At 40.6% G+C, this 15,349-nt stretch overlaps 1 protein-coding gene across 6 annotated transcripts in view; it reads right to left on the bottom strand.

Annotated features, from left to right (window-relative positions):
• Window positions 1-15,349, bottom strand: part of LOC112550049 — a 330,470-nt gene that overhangs the window by 49,611 nt on the left and 265,510 nt on the right. For 5 of the 6 annotated variants that reach the window (XM_025202363.1, XM_025202364.1, XM_025202360.1 and 2 more), the window contains exon 4: window positions 2,671-2,724. The exons of the other annotated variant lie outside the window; for it this stretch is intronic. In XM_025202363.1, the coding sequence (XP_025058148.1) occupies window positions 2,671-2,724 (54 nt within the window). The remainder of the gene's footprint in view (window positions 1-2,670; window positions 2,725-15,349) is intronic. 6 annotated transcript variants of the gene reach the window in all.

The following is a 15,349-nucleotide window of genomic DNA, read 5'->3' as shown; positions in this document are numbered from 1 at the left end:
TATCTACGAGTCCGATTTTGGTGGCGCGCTCACCCAGAGCATCTGGAGCTCTGTTTCCGTGGAGCCTAGCAAACTCCACGTGACCGTTCGTGTTGTCTTTGTCTGTAACCGCAACTCAAGCAAGTTTTCCAGCCTACACCACGACCATCTCTGGTGTAAGTAAACAATCTTTAAAACTACCGCTACGAGTCTGTGCCTAATTCTAGCTTGTCACGCTTCTCTCTCCGACCCCGCGTGCCCGGGCTGCTGGCCACAGCCCGCGTGCAGCACGAAAAAGGGCCTGGCTCTCGCCCGGCCCGCACAACGTTCAGTGCACATAAACCAGTTTCAAAATGGCCAAAATCAGTTTGAGATAAACCTGGCTGAATGTAGTATCAGACTTAACTGATCTAGCTCAAACTAGTTTATGCAATATCTGTTCCAGATCGCTTCCTGATTTAATGTCAACCAGAGTCCCCCAGCATCCCGGCATGCTCTTCAGGCTGGGCTCTTTGCTCTAGTGGAGCAGGGCTGGCCCCACCTCTCTGCTCTCCAGCTGAGCAGGCACAAGCAGAGACAAGCAGGGGTGTGGGTCTAGCCAGAGAGGTGTTTAATTCCCCCCTCCCTGTCCCTCTGGCATGGACCTGACCTGGGTCTGCCAGGTGCTACCCCCTCACTGCTGCAGCAGGCATGGCCAGACACTGGCTGGCATGGCCCCTGAGGCAGAGGGAGCTGAGAGGGGGGTTATTCTCCACTCTACCCCCCTTTCCCCTGGGGAATCGCAGCCAGCTCTGCCCACTTTCACCACTGCCTCCACCGCTTGCTCCCTGCTTGGGGCAAGTGGTGGAATAAGCCCCCTCTGCTGGATGCCAGAGGGAAGGGGAATAACCTCCATCCCTGCCCTCCACCTAGAGAGGCCCTGCCAGTGCAGCAACACTGGGGCTCAGAGGGAACCAGATCTCTCCAAGCCCCTCCCCGCCCCCAGTGCCACTATCGCTTGCTCTGTACCCAGGGCAAGCAGCACAATAAGGCCTCTCTGACAGATGCTGAATGGAAGGGAGAAGGAAAGGGCTTATTCTGCCCAGACACAGAGCGAGCAGCGGTGGCAGTTGGCACAGGCAGACCCTGCTGTGATGTCCTGGGGGCAGAGGGGGGGATAACTCCACTCCCTGCCCCCCATTTAAGGAGCCCTGCTGGCCAGCATCTGGCCCCACCTGTGCCCAGTCACTGGAGTGGCAAGGGGGGAGTGATTGTGACAGAGGCAGCAGCCCATGTCGTGGTTTTGCCGAGTGCAAGCCCCTTCCTGGTGGGAGGGGAAGAGGGGCACGCTGTGGGGTGAAGAAAGCTGCTGTAGACCACAGTGGAGGTAGCACTGGGGGTAGGGGATGGAGGGCTCTCCCCTCTCTGTGCCTCAGTGCTGCTGCACACAGTCTGCCACAGCTCTGCCTGCCCTGCTGCTGCAGCCAGGTGGGGCATGGCCACACATGGACTGGCAGGGCCCCTTAGGCAGGGGACAGGCACAGGGATTATTCTCCTTCCTTCTGGCATCCAGCAGAGAGGGCTTATTCCATCACTTGCCCCAAGCAGGGAGCCAGCAGCAGTGGCGGCAGCTGGGGTGGGCAGACCTGGCTGCGGTCTCCCGGTGGTAGTGGTGGCAGAAGGTGGAATAAGCCCCAATCCTGCCCCCTCTGCATGAGGCGGCCATGCCAGCTGGTGTCTGGCTGTGCCTGGCCCCACTGCTGCAGCAGTGAGGGGGGAATGCCAGGCAGACCCAGCTTGGGTCCCTGCTGGTGGGACAGGGAGGGGAGAATTAAACCCCCTCTCTGGCCAGTTCAGCCAATGCTACTGCCTGGGTTGGATATGCCCCCTGCAGCACAGTTTTCCTGCAGCTGAGGGTGCACTCTAGTGCCTCCCTGGCTCCTGGCCTGAGCAACTGCAGGCATGTACCCACATTTCCTCAACCCAGAGGGGATGTCTGTACTTTTACAAATCAGTTCAACCTAGGCAGGTTAGACTAACTTGCAGAAATTGAATCAATTCAGGCTGTAGCTTTCTGAATGTCTGTCCCTAGCCTAGAAGAAAAGGGGATGCTAAAATGGATCCACAATTTTTAAAGGGTTCCTGGACTGAAAACCAAGTTGATTTTGTTGTGAGACTGAATTCTGGCTACCTTTATGAACTACCCACCTGGGGCAATACTTCTGTTGTACTTTTTAATGGAATTGAGCAGGAAATAGTTTTCCCATCACAAGAAATAACAATTTTAAACATTTTCTAGTCTTCACTGGAGGGGGGAAGCCTCTAAGTTTTTTTCACTAAAAGAAGAGGGATTTCATTTCCAGAAGAGCTTATAGGTGACTACTCAAAGAACCCTGATGAGATTTGGGAGATCAAAGTTCAAGTCCCTAGCTCTGACTATTTTAGAGACCATCATAATTGTGACCAGGAATTTTGTCCTGAATCTGGGAAACCTTTCCAGATAGAATATTCATTAAAAGGTCTATTTCAATGACAAGTTTTAGTTTTGACAAATCATTTTTTTCAAGTGAAGAAAAAAAATCCTTTAAAAGTTTTCCTACCATCCACATATCTTAGGACCCAGAGTCATTTTTTTTAACACTAGTTTAAGTTTGGAGCATATCTACTGAAATCAGTGAAAACATTCCACAGTAAACATAAGAATTATACCACCTGAACCACTGCAAATCGGCACCATCTTCCCCAGCTTTCTTTCCTCATTGGCTGCTATAAATAGACAACAAGAGAGTTCTAAATATAGTATATTTAGTATAATAAATATAATAAAGGATCATTCATAAAATTTAGTCTGTAATAATGGTTCAAAGCACTACATTTTGTAATAAATATCATGGTATTTGGTATCATAATTTTTTTCAGTATGGGTTCAAAATCACCCATGTAGTCACCCCAAATCTACTAGTGGAATATCTATTAAAAACTTATCCACTGCCATAGATGCAGTCAGCAAATGTATTGATCCACGATACCCCCCGAGGTAAGAGAAGAGCAAGCTGCTAGGTGACTCTCAGTAATGGTCCAGGGAAGTAAAATGTCCTCCTGCCTTTGGTTTGTAATAGCATAGCTATGCAGATGTTCAAGGAACAATGGAAAGCCCATTTGTTTCAACTGGCTTTTCAAGACAGGCAGGGGGACTGAAGTACAAGCTGGCATATCGGAATGAAATCATATGATTATATACCCTGACTTAAGCTGATCTGAAGGCAATGCATTTTGGCTTTTTAAATTTAAACAACCAGGAGGACATATAGACTCTAAATATGGATTATTGTTTTTAAACCAAAAATATATACCCCCAAATCACCAAGAACTAGAAATCCCCCTCCCAACCAGAATACAATGGTTTTATTAATATGCCACATAGCAAAAGCAAAGGAGAAAACTAGGGTACAAATTCTCTTGTTATCTTACACAAAGCAGTTAATTACTAAACATGATGGCTGGAGCTGTTGACATTCAAGATGCCGATGACTAGGAAAAGAAATTGCTAGCTATTCAGGCATCTGCTCCATTAGCAAATCAGAGAGAAAATATGCTTGTGTAGTAAAGACAAAGAAAGAGAAGATTTTATTTTCACAGGGTTTTACAACCTGCCCCTAGTCCTGCAGATGCTTCTGTATGCAAATACCTAGGTATAGACCCTCTGTACAAAGTGCAGCTAAGGTCACTTAAACATGGAAGGATTTAGAATCAAAGCTAAAGAACCCTTCCTGCCCCCCTCCCCAACCCTCTTAGAGATTAGTTTTGCAACATAGGTATGTACATATTTATAACCAAACTATGTGCAACAGTGAGAAAAATACCAAATGTTGGTAAAAAAATTAATAAATCAGTATTCTCTGCATTAAGAACAATTTCTTAGCTAAAGGAAAAGAAAAGAATACAGAAGTTTTCAAATTTAAGAAATTAGCAAGAACTCCTTTCCCACTGATTTTTTTTAAGTTGCTGTGTTATTTTCATCCACCAAAAGACAAAGTCTTTTAAAGGTCAAAGACTTAAAAACTGAGGCTCGATTAATCATCCTGTATTGGAAACAGAGAGCCAAGACTAAGCAAACAAAACACAGCAGCCGCAATAAAATAAAAATGCAACTTGACAGGGTACCTCTCTTAGGTAAAAGAACCTTTTTAAATTTTGGTCAAAAGCTCTTCTCTCAAATACACACAAGGCTAGAGCCAACAAAAGAAGATTTTAACATCTTAGAGTCTGTAGGGAATACATATTGCACTGTAAATTGTGTCCTCCTTTCACTGCTTCCAGGACATTGGCTACAATTCCTCATTTTTTAAGGCAGGGTAACAGAATAAAATTAATAACGAAGGTGAGACACCTTCCCAACTCTTGAAGGCTTTGTTGATGTGAAAAAATAAAACTGTAGAAAGAAATGTCCCATATTTGTCTGACACAAATGCTAATTCCCATTCCCAGTTGTGTTGTAGCAGTGCCAATGATTGGGTCCATATGTTTCAGCAATTGGAGCCATATTAACATTCTTACAGTTGCATTTCTTTCACATACTTTGTCTTAGATACTATATGCAAAGCTGGAAAATGTTACACTTTTAAACATTTTCAAACATTCTTTTCCTCAGGAATAAAGCTTGTTTGGGTTTCCTGAATACAACATTTTTTCTCTCCCCCTTGCAGCAACTGTGATCTTTCCAGGCAACACAGAGGGTAGGGAGGGACCCATATATATCTTTGAAAGCATGCTAATTTGCGAGGAAGATAGGGTTAACTGCAGCACAATATGCAAAGCAATTTGTTTTTAAAAAGCTTCTTTTCAGTTTCTTATAGAAGAATACTAATGAATCAATGGTATTTTACCTCTCCAAAAGTAAAAGTATTTGAACGTAGCAACAATAAATTAGTAGGCAAATGCTACTAGGGCCAAGACCCAGAAGCCTTTTACTTAATGGCTGCAATTTTCATCAGTGCTGGAATATGAGTGGTCAGATGGAAAATCACTTTTCAGCACAAAATACTGGCAAATGTAGTTTTTTCCAAGACAACCTGTTTTTCTAACAGAACGGACCACAAAATCATTAAACTGGATGATTCTCATCACCAAAATAAGAAAACCTCAAGGAAGATCCACTTAAGATAACTAAAGCAAAACTGCCACAGCCTGATTCTTACACAGACGCTTCAACAAAATTTATTTTTCATCTCAAAAGGTATAGAATAATTATAGCTCTAGGAGGCTTCAGCACTTCTTACTCTAGCAATATTGCTATTAAAGTCAATGAGCCAAATCCTGAGTCTTTACCCTGGTAAAAATTCCTAGAGCAGTTAGTACTATGCTACTGCATGCATTCCCCAGCACTGATGAGAGGCTGAATCCCATTACCTCTTTCTATCTGAAGCACAGTTCTGGTTCTATGGATTTTAGCTGCTAGGGGCTTACAAAATGGTAGTTCATCTCAAATCAACCTGGTCTGAGGAAACATCATAATGCTATGAATATAAAATGAAATAAGTAGCTTTCTGTGCCATGGATTTCGTTCTATTTTAAAATCAAAATATAAAAGAGACTCAAGCTCAAATACGAAAAAAAACAAACTATATAGTCATTTACAAATTAGGGTTTTAAAATTCTATCTATATTGCAGTAAGGGAAAGTCTCTTGTACAGAAACAGTGTTATCCTATGGAATTCAGGGAAATCCTTGCAAGGACAGTGGAATTTTTAGACTTCATTTCACCATAAACACTACCAGATCTTCATGCCAGGCCTTTAGTTGCATGAAATAAATTAGCTAATAAATGAAACTTCAAAACTACCAATAATCACTTCAATCCAGTCTTTAAGGTATGTGCTTTAAGTTCAAATCCACTGAAATGAATGAAGTTTCAGCCCATAGATAAAGTTTTCAGGCAATGGAGCTTATATTTGAAGTTATAAAATTATTTGGAACTAATAAACAATGGAAAAAAAGCAAATGACAATTTTAACAAAAATCAGAGTGATAATTACCATCCAATAAGTCAAATGTTGCTTCTTATCAAAATAATGGGGAGTAGTAAGAAGCGGGGAAAAGTATCACTGACATGCATCTACACATCGCCCTACGGTGATGTATCGATGTGCTATGTCACGCTATGGTGACATAGTGATCATGTGTGTCTACATGTGATCACCAGCTACATCGCCATAGTGGCGTGCTCCCCTGGTATAGCATGCTGCTATGGCGATGTAGCAACGAAATCTGTGTGCCATGCACACGGCACAGTAACGACTTGTACTGTGCCATGCTATAGTACTTCAAAAAGGAAGTACCAAAGCACAGCACCGTAGCAATGTCGCTGTACATTGACAAGTAGATGTGCCCTGAGGCTGTAAGGGAGAATGAAACTGTGAAAACTAAGCAGTTGAATTCACTAATTTGATAGATTTTTTTGGATAAATTAGTTATAATTTGATCAATTCCACCCCACCTCCAAAATAAGTAAATGAAAGGAATTCAATAGATGGAACACATTAATTTTACTAAGAACTTTTTACAGGGTACAATGAAATCTGGGATAGGCAACCAGGTCTCACATGCTATCTAGGCTGGGGAGAAGTGCTAAACATGGGTGATGAGAAAGTGAAGACAATATCTTTATACACTTAACAGGGACATCAATATAGACAAAGCACTAAATGAAAGGGGTTTTACAAATGAAAATCCTTCACTGGCAAGGAAGTGGACCAGAGGAATTAAGATCATCAAGTCTACATCATTTTTATTTTGTGTTTTATCATCTCCAGTACAGTTCTCCTTTGCAAAATATGGATTTTTAAAATGTAAAACTCCTTGCTATTTTAAATAAAAATTTCCAAACCCCAAAGAGGTGTCAGATAAGTGAGAAGGAATTCACAATGGGAATTAGAAAAAGACTATTTATCTTGAATAAGAACACTAAGTATTCTAGCAGCTCATTCTAGCTGAGGAACATGAAGCACTTTACTGCAATAGCTTTTATTGGAGACACACTGAGTTCGAATTGTTTATCCAACTCATGCAGTGAACCTATGGCAGAGTTATGAACAAAACCTATGCTTTGATACCTGATCACCAAATCTAATCATTAGACTACCATGCTTCCCAATTCCTTGCTCCTTTCTCTGAAGGTCATGCTTGATCACATGATTACCATTTGGGGCAAGTATCTGAGACAGCCAGTCTTTGCCAGTTACATATGGAACACAGAAGTGTTACCATTTGCATATTAAGTCTTTGAAGATTTTTACTAAGTTACCCCACATCTCACTTACAGGAGGCAAGAAAGTTAATAGATGTCCTGCTCTACACCAACATTTTCGTAACAGATTCCTTATTCAGTTTTGTAGATAGAGGTAGGAGACTGTTGCAGTTCATTGTTAATTTCCATTTCATGAAGAAAGGGAATTGGTTTTCTCTCCTTTTGCCTACACAGAAGTCATAAATGTCCCCAGACATTATGGCAGGACCAGAAAGAAAGAAGCTGGCAGTAGCAGCACCTCTCAGAGTAACAGAAGCAGCAGCAGCCAAGCAGAAACAGAATTTGGTTTAGCAGTTGAAGCAACAGTAGAAGTTACAGATGCAGACACCAAATGGGCTCTTCTTGTTAGGGATGACACCCCCCCAACAAGGTGTTCCCATTTTTCTCTTGTGTCCTATGGAATATTTATAGGGCTGCAGAATAAAGATAAGTGACCATTATGCACAAGGATTGGTGTGCTGACCTCAAAAAAGTTTCTAGAAGGTTTCCCACATGATCATACCTATATGCAACATGTTGCAAAATGTATAATGAGGAAAAGTGATCAGATGACAGAACCAGACTGGTAAACTATATACATTCACCCCTTATTCTGCAAGTGGGGTTCCCACTAGTTGGACACAAGACAAAACAAGAAATCCCCTTTGAAATGGTACCTGGAGATCTTCAAAATTATAAAGGATACAAAAATAAAAACATGTACAAAAAAATCAGATTCAAGCTTGAATAGCATTAATTGCAGTACTTATTACCTCACTAAATTAATTACTTGAACAACTGTTATACTCAACATAAAACAAGTTATATGAAATAGAGGAATTTTATTTTTTTGGTTCAATTAATCTTCATTAATTAAATCGTAAGAATGTTAAAAAAAAGGGTGGACAGCTCTTTCAATCTAGGTTTGTATGAGGCCCACAAGCATTAAGTTAATAGAGGATATCTCCTTGCTGCCATTGACAATGATTTGTTTTCTCAGATATAGGTCACAATCATCCCTCTTAAATCTATACAGGAAAGAAACGTTACTCACAAGTACAGGGAAAGGAGGGGCAGCAGCACAGTATAGCTATGTCTACGGCAGTGGTATTACTTCCCCCCTATTAATAGCCTATAAAGTCCTCATAGAGCTGGAGTAGGGGATGGAGCTAGACAAACCTAGGTGAGAAGTGGGCACACAGGCCAAGACTAGGGACATGCATCATCATGTTTTGCCCCACATAAATACTCCAGAAAATATTTTGCTGCTGGACAGAATGATATTGGAAGAGCCTCTGCTGAGGAAAAACTGCTCAGCCAGGGAAACAGAAAGAGGGGAAGAAGTCAGCTGGGGACCAGAGTCACCATGGAGAGGGTGAACCTGCCTTTCTGCAAAAGTTGGGCTGTTAATGATCCACCTGATTTGGACCCAGAAGTCTCTTCCAAAGCACACCACAGCTCTCTAAGAAACAGTCATGAGTGGAGACTTCCTCTCCTCTTGCATGATTCACCTGAGGAAAAGATGTTCTGGTCACAGATATTAAGATAAGGGTAAATCACAGAAATGAATTTTGATTGTCCTATCTGCATGTTACAAACAGAGATTGTTAACACCTCCTGAGACAGCTCATGCAAGTCAGAGAAAACACCTTTCCAATAACAAAACATGAACTTCAGGCCTAAAATGGGAATTCTGGATATACTGTCCATCATCAACTCCTACAATATGTTGTACAGTTCATTTAGAATCCTTGAATTATACACTCATTTACCCTCACTTTCTCCCTTCTCTGCACTGATGACAAAATTAAAGCTTCCATTGAGCTCAGGTTTTTTCCTATACATGAAATTGTTCCACATAAAAACAATATAATTGATGCTACTGCTGTGTTAACAATCTTAATTAATGGTATTGTGTAGCATTGCACTGAAGCACAGAAAATAAAACCTTGCAAAGCAGGACAGAGCAACATACATTTATGGCCAGTACTGGATAAATTAGTTGACTATAGTATCCCTGCAGAAATAATTTCCAACTCCAACAAGAACTTCAGTCTTCCGTAAAACAACTCTAAAAACAGGGCAGTTCTTGTCAGAAAGGTTCCATTAATTCAACACAGAAATTGGCACACTTTCATTTGTCAGGATGACTTCAAGGGGTCTGCTTCCTACATTGTAGGAAAAAAAACCTGCAATCCCACGAGAAAGAATGTGAAGGAGCACTTCACTGCCTCTTCTCCTCATTTCACTAATAGATGCTGTGAAGGGCACTCAGTACAAGGAGTGGAATTATGATAACCTATTATACACTCTTTTGTCCAATGCCAGATGCGATGGTTTACAGAGGCCACATGCCTTGAATGTTCAAAGGTTACACCATAGCCAGCTAGCTACACGCTAGCTTCAAGTGCCACATTCTTTTGGTATAGGAACATATGGTATTTCAAGACGGAAGGAGACCACAAAAGTCCTCCTGATCCATGCTCTCAAATTGTATCAATAGCAAAAAGAACTAGAGACAACATTTTCAAAGCACATAAATAACTGATTTTCAGGGGTGCTGCATACCTCAAAAGCTTCAGCTGGCACCTGTGAGATTACATAAGTGTAGAAGGACAGCAGAATTTAACCCTTACCTCCCAAAATCCCCCCTCCCCAGCACACATTTTTAAAGCCACATTTTAGCAAACAAAGAAGGTGGGACTCCAAAAAAGTCTTTACGAAGAAAGACTGCCTTGGAATGAAGCAGTATTTTGTGTATCAGGACACCAGGGTTCAATTCCCAGAGCTGCCAGTCTCATCTGAACTGGAGCAGTTTCATGACCAGAAAAATGGGGATATTACTATTTTGACCCTACTCTTTGTCTCATCTGTCTATTTAGACTGTAGGTCTGAAGGAATAGAGGGAACTCCCCCTCTTCCGAAATGCACAGACACAAAAAAGATATTTAGGTACTGATTTTATGGCGCATAAAACAATGAAGCGCTGCTCTCTGTCGGAGCTCCCACAAGCTATTTTAACTTGTGGACAAAACTGTCGCTGGATAACTGGATAACATTTCAGTTTAGAACAGAAGCATCTTCCGACATATCGACTTTACAATATTAAAAAAAGTGATTAGGTAAACCTGGCAACAGGGGAAAAATGGATACACAAGAATTATATAGGTATATTTCTAAATGTGGGGGTGGGGCAGGGGGAAAATCAGGAGACATTCTCCATCCACGTTCAGTGGTGAAGGAGACACTGCACCTTTAAATAGAACCAGCTGCAGTAACCTGCATAACTCTTCTGGAATGCAGTGTACTGGGATCCTGTCTAGTCAGGGCTCTGGCACCGGGACCGTGGCAGCTTTTTTGTGGGCAGGCGGCTTCCTCACATTTCTGTTATTTTATCCTTAAAGAAGTTACCATGGAGACTGGCATGAAAATGGCAACAGGCCAGCTAGATAGAGACAGAAAAGAGTACGAGGGAAATAGTCCAGCATTCTTAATAATCAAGTTCAGATATATCCGACTCGAAAGACACACTGTGCTTTCCACTCGTTTGGGTAGTAATGTTAAGCTCCTTCCAAGTCACCGCAGCCAATGCAAGGACATTTGATGAGGCTGGTAAATAACCAGGCATTAAAAGCAATCTATCACAGCTCAGGAACACCTTGCTAACAGGCATCATATTGCTTAGTATCTATCTTTTTGTGCACATGTTGTTAAAAGCCCAGGTAAAATGCCACAATAATTGTAGGTGTGTATTTCCCCAAACAAAGAGGTGAATAACAAAAGAATTCCAGTCAAGTTACATCTTTTATAAAGATAAAACAACAATGTTTCAAGACTTATGTTCCAATGCATCCTATACAAGAGTTGCTATGGTATGGTATGCTATGCAAGGGAGTTTCATATGTCAGATTATTCCCATGTTCTCTGGAATTTCCATTGACTGCTGCAAGTCCTAACAAAGGCTGTATATTCTGTCTGAAGCATCCATAGACTCAGTCTGCTCTAAACTATGAAAAATACTCCATACAGGTTTAGTATGCAAAATGAAAAGCATTGGTGCCATTGAAAGAATGCCAATGTCCCCAATTAGAAGGTATAGATACTTATGATGTGTCGGGTGCACAATATGCACCACATCTAGACATTCAGTACCAGACAGCTCTGGTGTTCTACTGATTATATTTTATTTATACATCATTCTGTAAAAATAGGTATATAATTTCAGTTTAAAAAGTAGGATTTAAAAAGTGCTAAAAGCAAACAATAGAAAACAGAAAAGCTCACAAAATGAGAAAAGAACTTCCCCTCATTTCTTTAATGCAGGCAGAGCTGCTGAACCACAGACACCCTGCTGCTGAACTTAGCCAACAAGCTCAACAGGACTCCAATGCACGTTTCTGCTTTTCAGACCCATTGTGAACTTTATGGACCATTTTCCTCCTTCATCCACAGGGCAAATGTCCTAGGAGTGATTCACAAGCTTTGCCACTCAGTACTAGCACATGCTCCCCTGAGCTGGTTAATTTAAGGCTGGAATTAGTCTCTTTGTGCTGGCAGCCTTTTTATGAAGGCAGCATAATCCCACAGAGCACTTACTGCAAGAATTTTAAATCCTGATGTTTTATAGCGTTACTTTTTACAACTTATGCATATATTTGAGAAATGTCTTTGATACGTTCTTTTACCACAGCATAAAGCATAAAATATGACCCACAGAGCTTGCAAGGTATTGACATTGTTTCTAGCATTTGAACATATAATGGTCATATCATTTAAGTCACTTTGAAAACACCATTTACAAAATAAATTAAATCTGTTAATTCTAATACATTCCCCATTTTACTTGCACCATGGCTACTGGAATCTGTCTAGACAAGAAGCTAGCTTAATCCAGTCATCTTACTATAAACCACTGAAATAATGCCTTCTATTTCTGCATATGCGCCTATGGAAAAACTCAGAGTTTCTAACATTTCTGGAGATACGATAAAGTCATAAGTGACAGTTAAAAAAATCTGAGGTCAGTTAAGGAAACCAAAGCATTTTAACAGACGTATGGCTTACTAAATTTGCATTTTGTGATACTAAGTAACTGTCTATATCCCAAATTTTGATTGAACTATCTCCAATTTAATTTTCCTAAAAGTTTTTTTTCTAAGGCTCTTTCTACGTGAATAATTAGAGTTAATTTTCTATAAAATTAATGCGGCTACAATAGTGGGGTCTAATCCTAAAAACTCTTATGCCTGTGAATAGTCCCACTGAAGTTAATGAAATTGTTCACATGAGCAATGGTTTGCAGGATGAGCATCTTATTTTCAGTGAATGGTGTCACTGGATGGGAAGAAAAAAAGCAAAAAAGGAAACAAATAACCATAAAAATGAAACTTGTGTTCTGTATGCATGATGTCCATTGCTTCAACTTGTGGGCATCCACACTAAATTACAGAAGGTTATGCAGAGTTAACATGATTATAGATGATAAGATGACTCTTCTCAAGTTACGGTGAAGTTACACATTACACTTAGACTATATTAAGGACACTTAAAATATGAGCGCCCTCACATTAAAGGTGAACTCTGGGATGTGCTACCTAGCTTGTGTTAGGGTAACTTCAGTTTGCTCAATGAGCAAAAATGAGCAATTTGAAGTCTTCCAGCATCACAGGATGCATTACTGCCAGCCACCTACCCCTGAGCAGGGATAGAGTGCAGGTGTTCTGGCTCCTAGCCATCCCTGTAGGTCAGATACAGACATTACTCTTTTTCCAGTACAAGTGATCAGAAACTGGTCTACACCTGTAACAGAACAGAAGTTCAGCACACAAAAGTAGTCTATACTTGTAACAGAACAGAAGTTTGGCACATATAGACTGATTTAAAAATGGTGGAACCTCGTCTAAAATTTGCACACCTCCCCACCCCAACAAAGGGTGAATGTCTGTTCTGTTCGGTACCGATCTAATCTATGCTGCTTAGAGAAAACCATGCAACTTGGATTGATTCCACCTTGGGCTTTTTGAATGTCTGTATTTAGCCCTAGTGGCAAGTTAGAGCAGTACAGGAAAGGAATGGTATTAAACATTAATGTGTGACTGCTCACAGCACATGCTAACTTTAAAACTGCTTAACATATAATAGATTTAGTATAGTGTAAGTGTAACGTGTAGCTTCACCTTTAGTTTAGCATGAGTCAGAATAGCCACACTTCAAACCAGTGTTTAAGCTGCAAAAAACAATGCTTATGTCAGCACAGAGTGATGTTAGCAGCTAATGAACTGTGTTAATTCTAGCTGTAACTTTTAACACATGCCAGGTCTGTCAACTTGAGTTAAAAGCACCATCATCTTCCTTCTGGTCCCATGCATGCACTAAAACTCTTAACTCAATTTGAAAGGGAAGTTAAAAATATATAGCTTTTAATGGTAGTGACATGTGTAAGTTAACCCATCGAATAAGTTTACATTTTGACAGGGTAGCCATCCTAAAGGTCAGAAGCTAAAGAGTGCAACCTCCTGCCTACAGTGGCATAGAAAATGGTTTTCTAACATACAAGATGTTTTCGTATATTGAAAGCTTTCTTGCTATCCTGAATGGGAAGGGAAATTCAAAAACTTGAAAATGTTCTGACTCTGTTTCTATTCCAATTAATTTAATGCTTTTAATTAGCTTATATTTCTATAAAAGGGTGTTTTTTTCAAAACAGGAAAATTAGAGTTTTGTTTTGCGAATGTCAAAATGAAACATTGACAGTTCTGATATCTTCTGTTTTTCCAGTCAAATAATTGAGAAAGATTTGTTGCTAACACACAAGAATTTTCCAATTTCTATAAAAGAAAAGTTTTTTTGAGGAATTCTCAGCCAGCTATCTGTAACATCAGAAATCCTGGAAAATAAATATGCCTGTTCTAAAGTTCCAGAGTCAAGTACCATAATGAGGGATCACAGCAGGATTTGAAGAGATACCTCCAATCACATTCAAGAACTAGTCCTTTATTCCTCCAGGGCCCCAATAACCAAAATGTACTTAAAAACTGAACAAGTTGGGTTTTTTTCAGTAGAGGGTCACCATTAAAGCCAACATTACCCAACTTTTACTATACCACAGAATTATTAGAACTGGAAAGAACTGTGGTACCTTGGACAGCAGGGTATAGGGACTGTTTTTAAATATTGACTTTCAAATGGCGATCACTGTGCCAACAGCAGGTATAGCCCAGTGAATATATATCTGATATCTTCCCAGGCCCCTGCAGTATCATTCATATCTATCCTAAGAATACTTCTTGAACTGTAACAACCACAGGAAACAAGTCAGCATTTACATTTACCCATCCAAAACAGATAAGCTATTCTTCTTCTTTTGTATGGCTGACTTGGAGCAACAGTTAGCTATAAGCTATAATTTTTACATACAAACTATAATTCATAATAATGGATATATGTCTGTATCTATATGATCTCATAGGTACTGGATTTTTGCTTGGTCTTTCATGCCCTTCCTACTGATATATCCCTTTTTCCCCACTAGCAGATTGTATAACGTACATGCTAAGATAAGATCTTCAGGTCTTTTATCTATAAGTTTCCTGGCCTACTTTTATGAACTATAAAATAAATATGTGCAGTTGTAGACTAAATGTTACAGCTGGATTAGATGACCTCTTCCTGTGAAATTTTAGATTTGCATTTTATTTTAAAACAGATATGGTAGATCCAAACTGGCAAAACCCCTGCAAAACCAGTACTCAGGAAAGCCACAAAGATGGGTTATTAAGGCAAATGATCACTGTCATGACCCAAAAGGCATGATTGTGTGTGTGTGCTTCGGCATCAGAATTATCCACGGTAAGTTGCAGAGCATTGCACGGGAGTTTCCTGTAGCAAGAGGAAACTCCGGTGCACGGACCAGTTTCCCGCCTTTTCTGCAGCTTCTTTTGCAGAGTGCATTGCTCGAGTTGCAAGAGGGATGCACGGTGCAAAAGAGTTCCCGCCACCGGTATGCAAATTCGTTCCCCGTGATTGGCTAGTGCTAAATTATTCACACGTGGCGGCTAGCGATTGGCCTGTTAGCCGTATAAGAGGCTTGAGCAGTTTCCGCCCAAG

This window comes from Alligator sinensis, unplaced genomic scaffold, assembly GCF_000455745.1.
Source record: "Alligator sinensis unplaced genomic scaffold, ASM45574v1 scaffold181_1, whole genome shotgun sequence".
Classification (NCBI taxonomy): Eukaryota; Metazoa; Chordata; order Crocodylia; family Alligatoridae; genus Alligator; species Alligator sinensis.
Note: the sequence above shows the minus strand (reverse complement) of the source record. Positions and strands in the feature narration are given on the sequence as shown.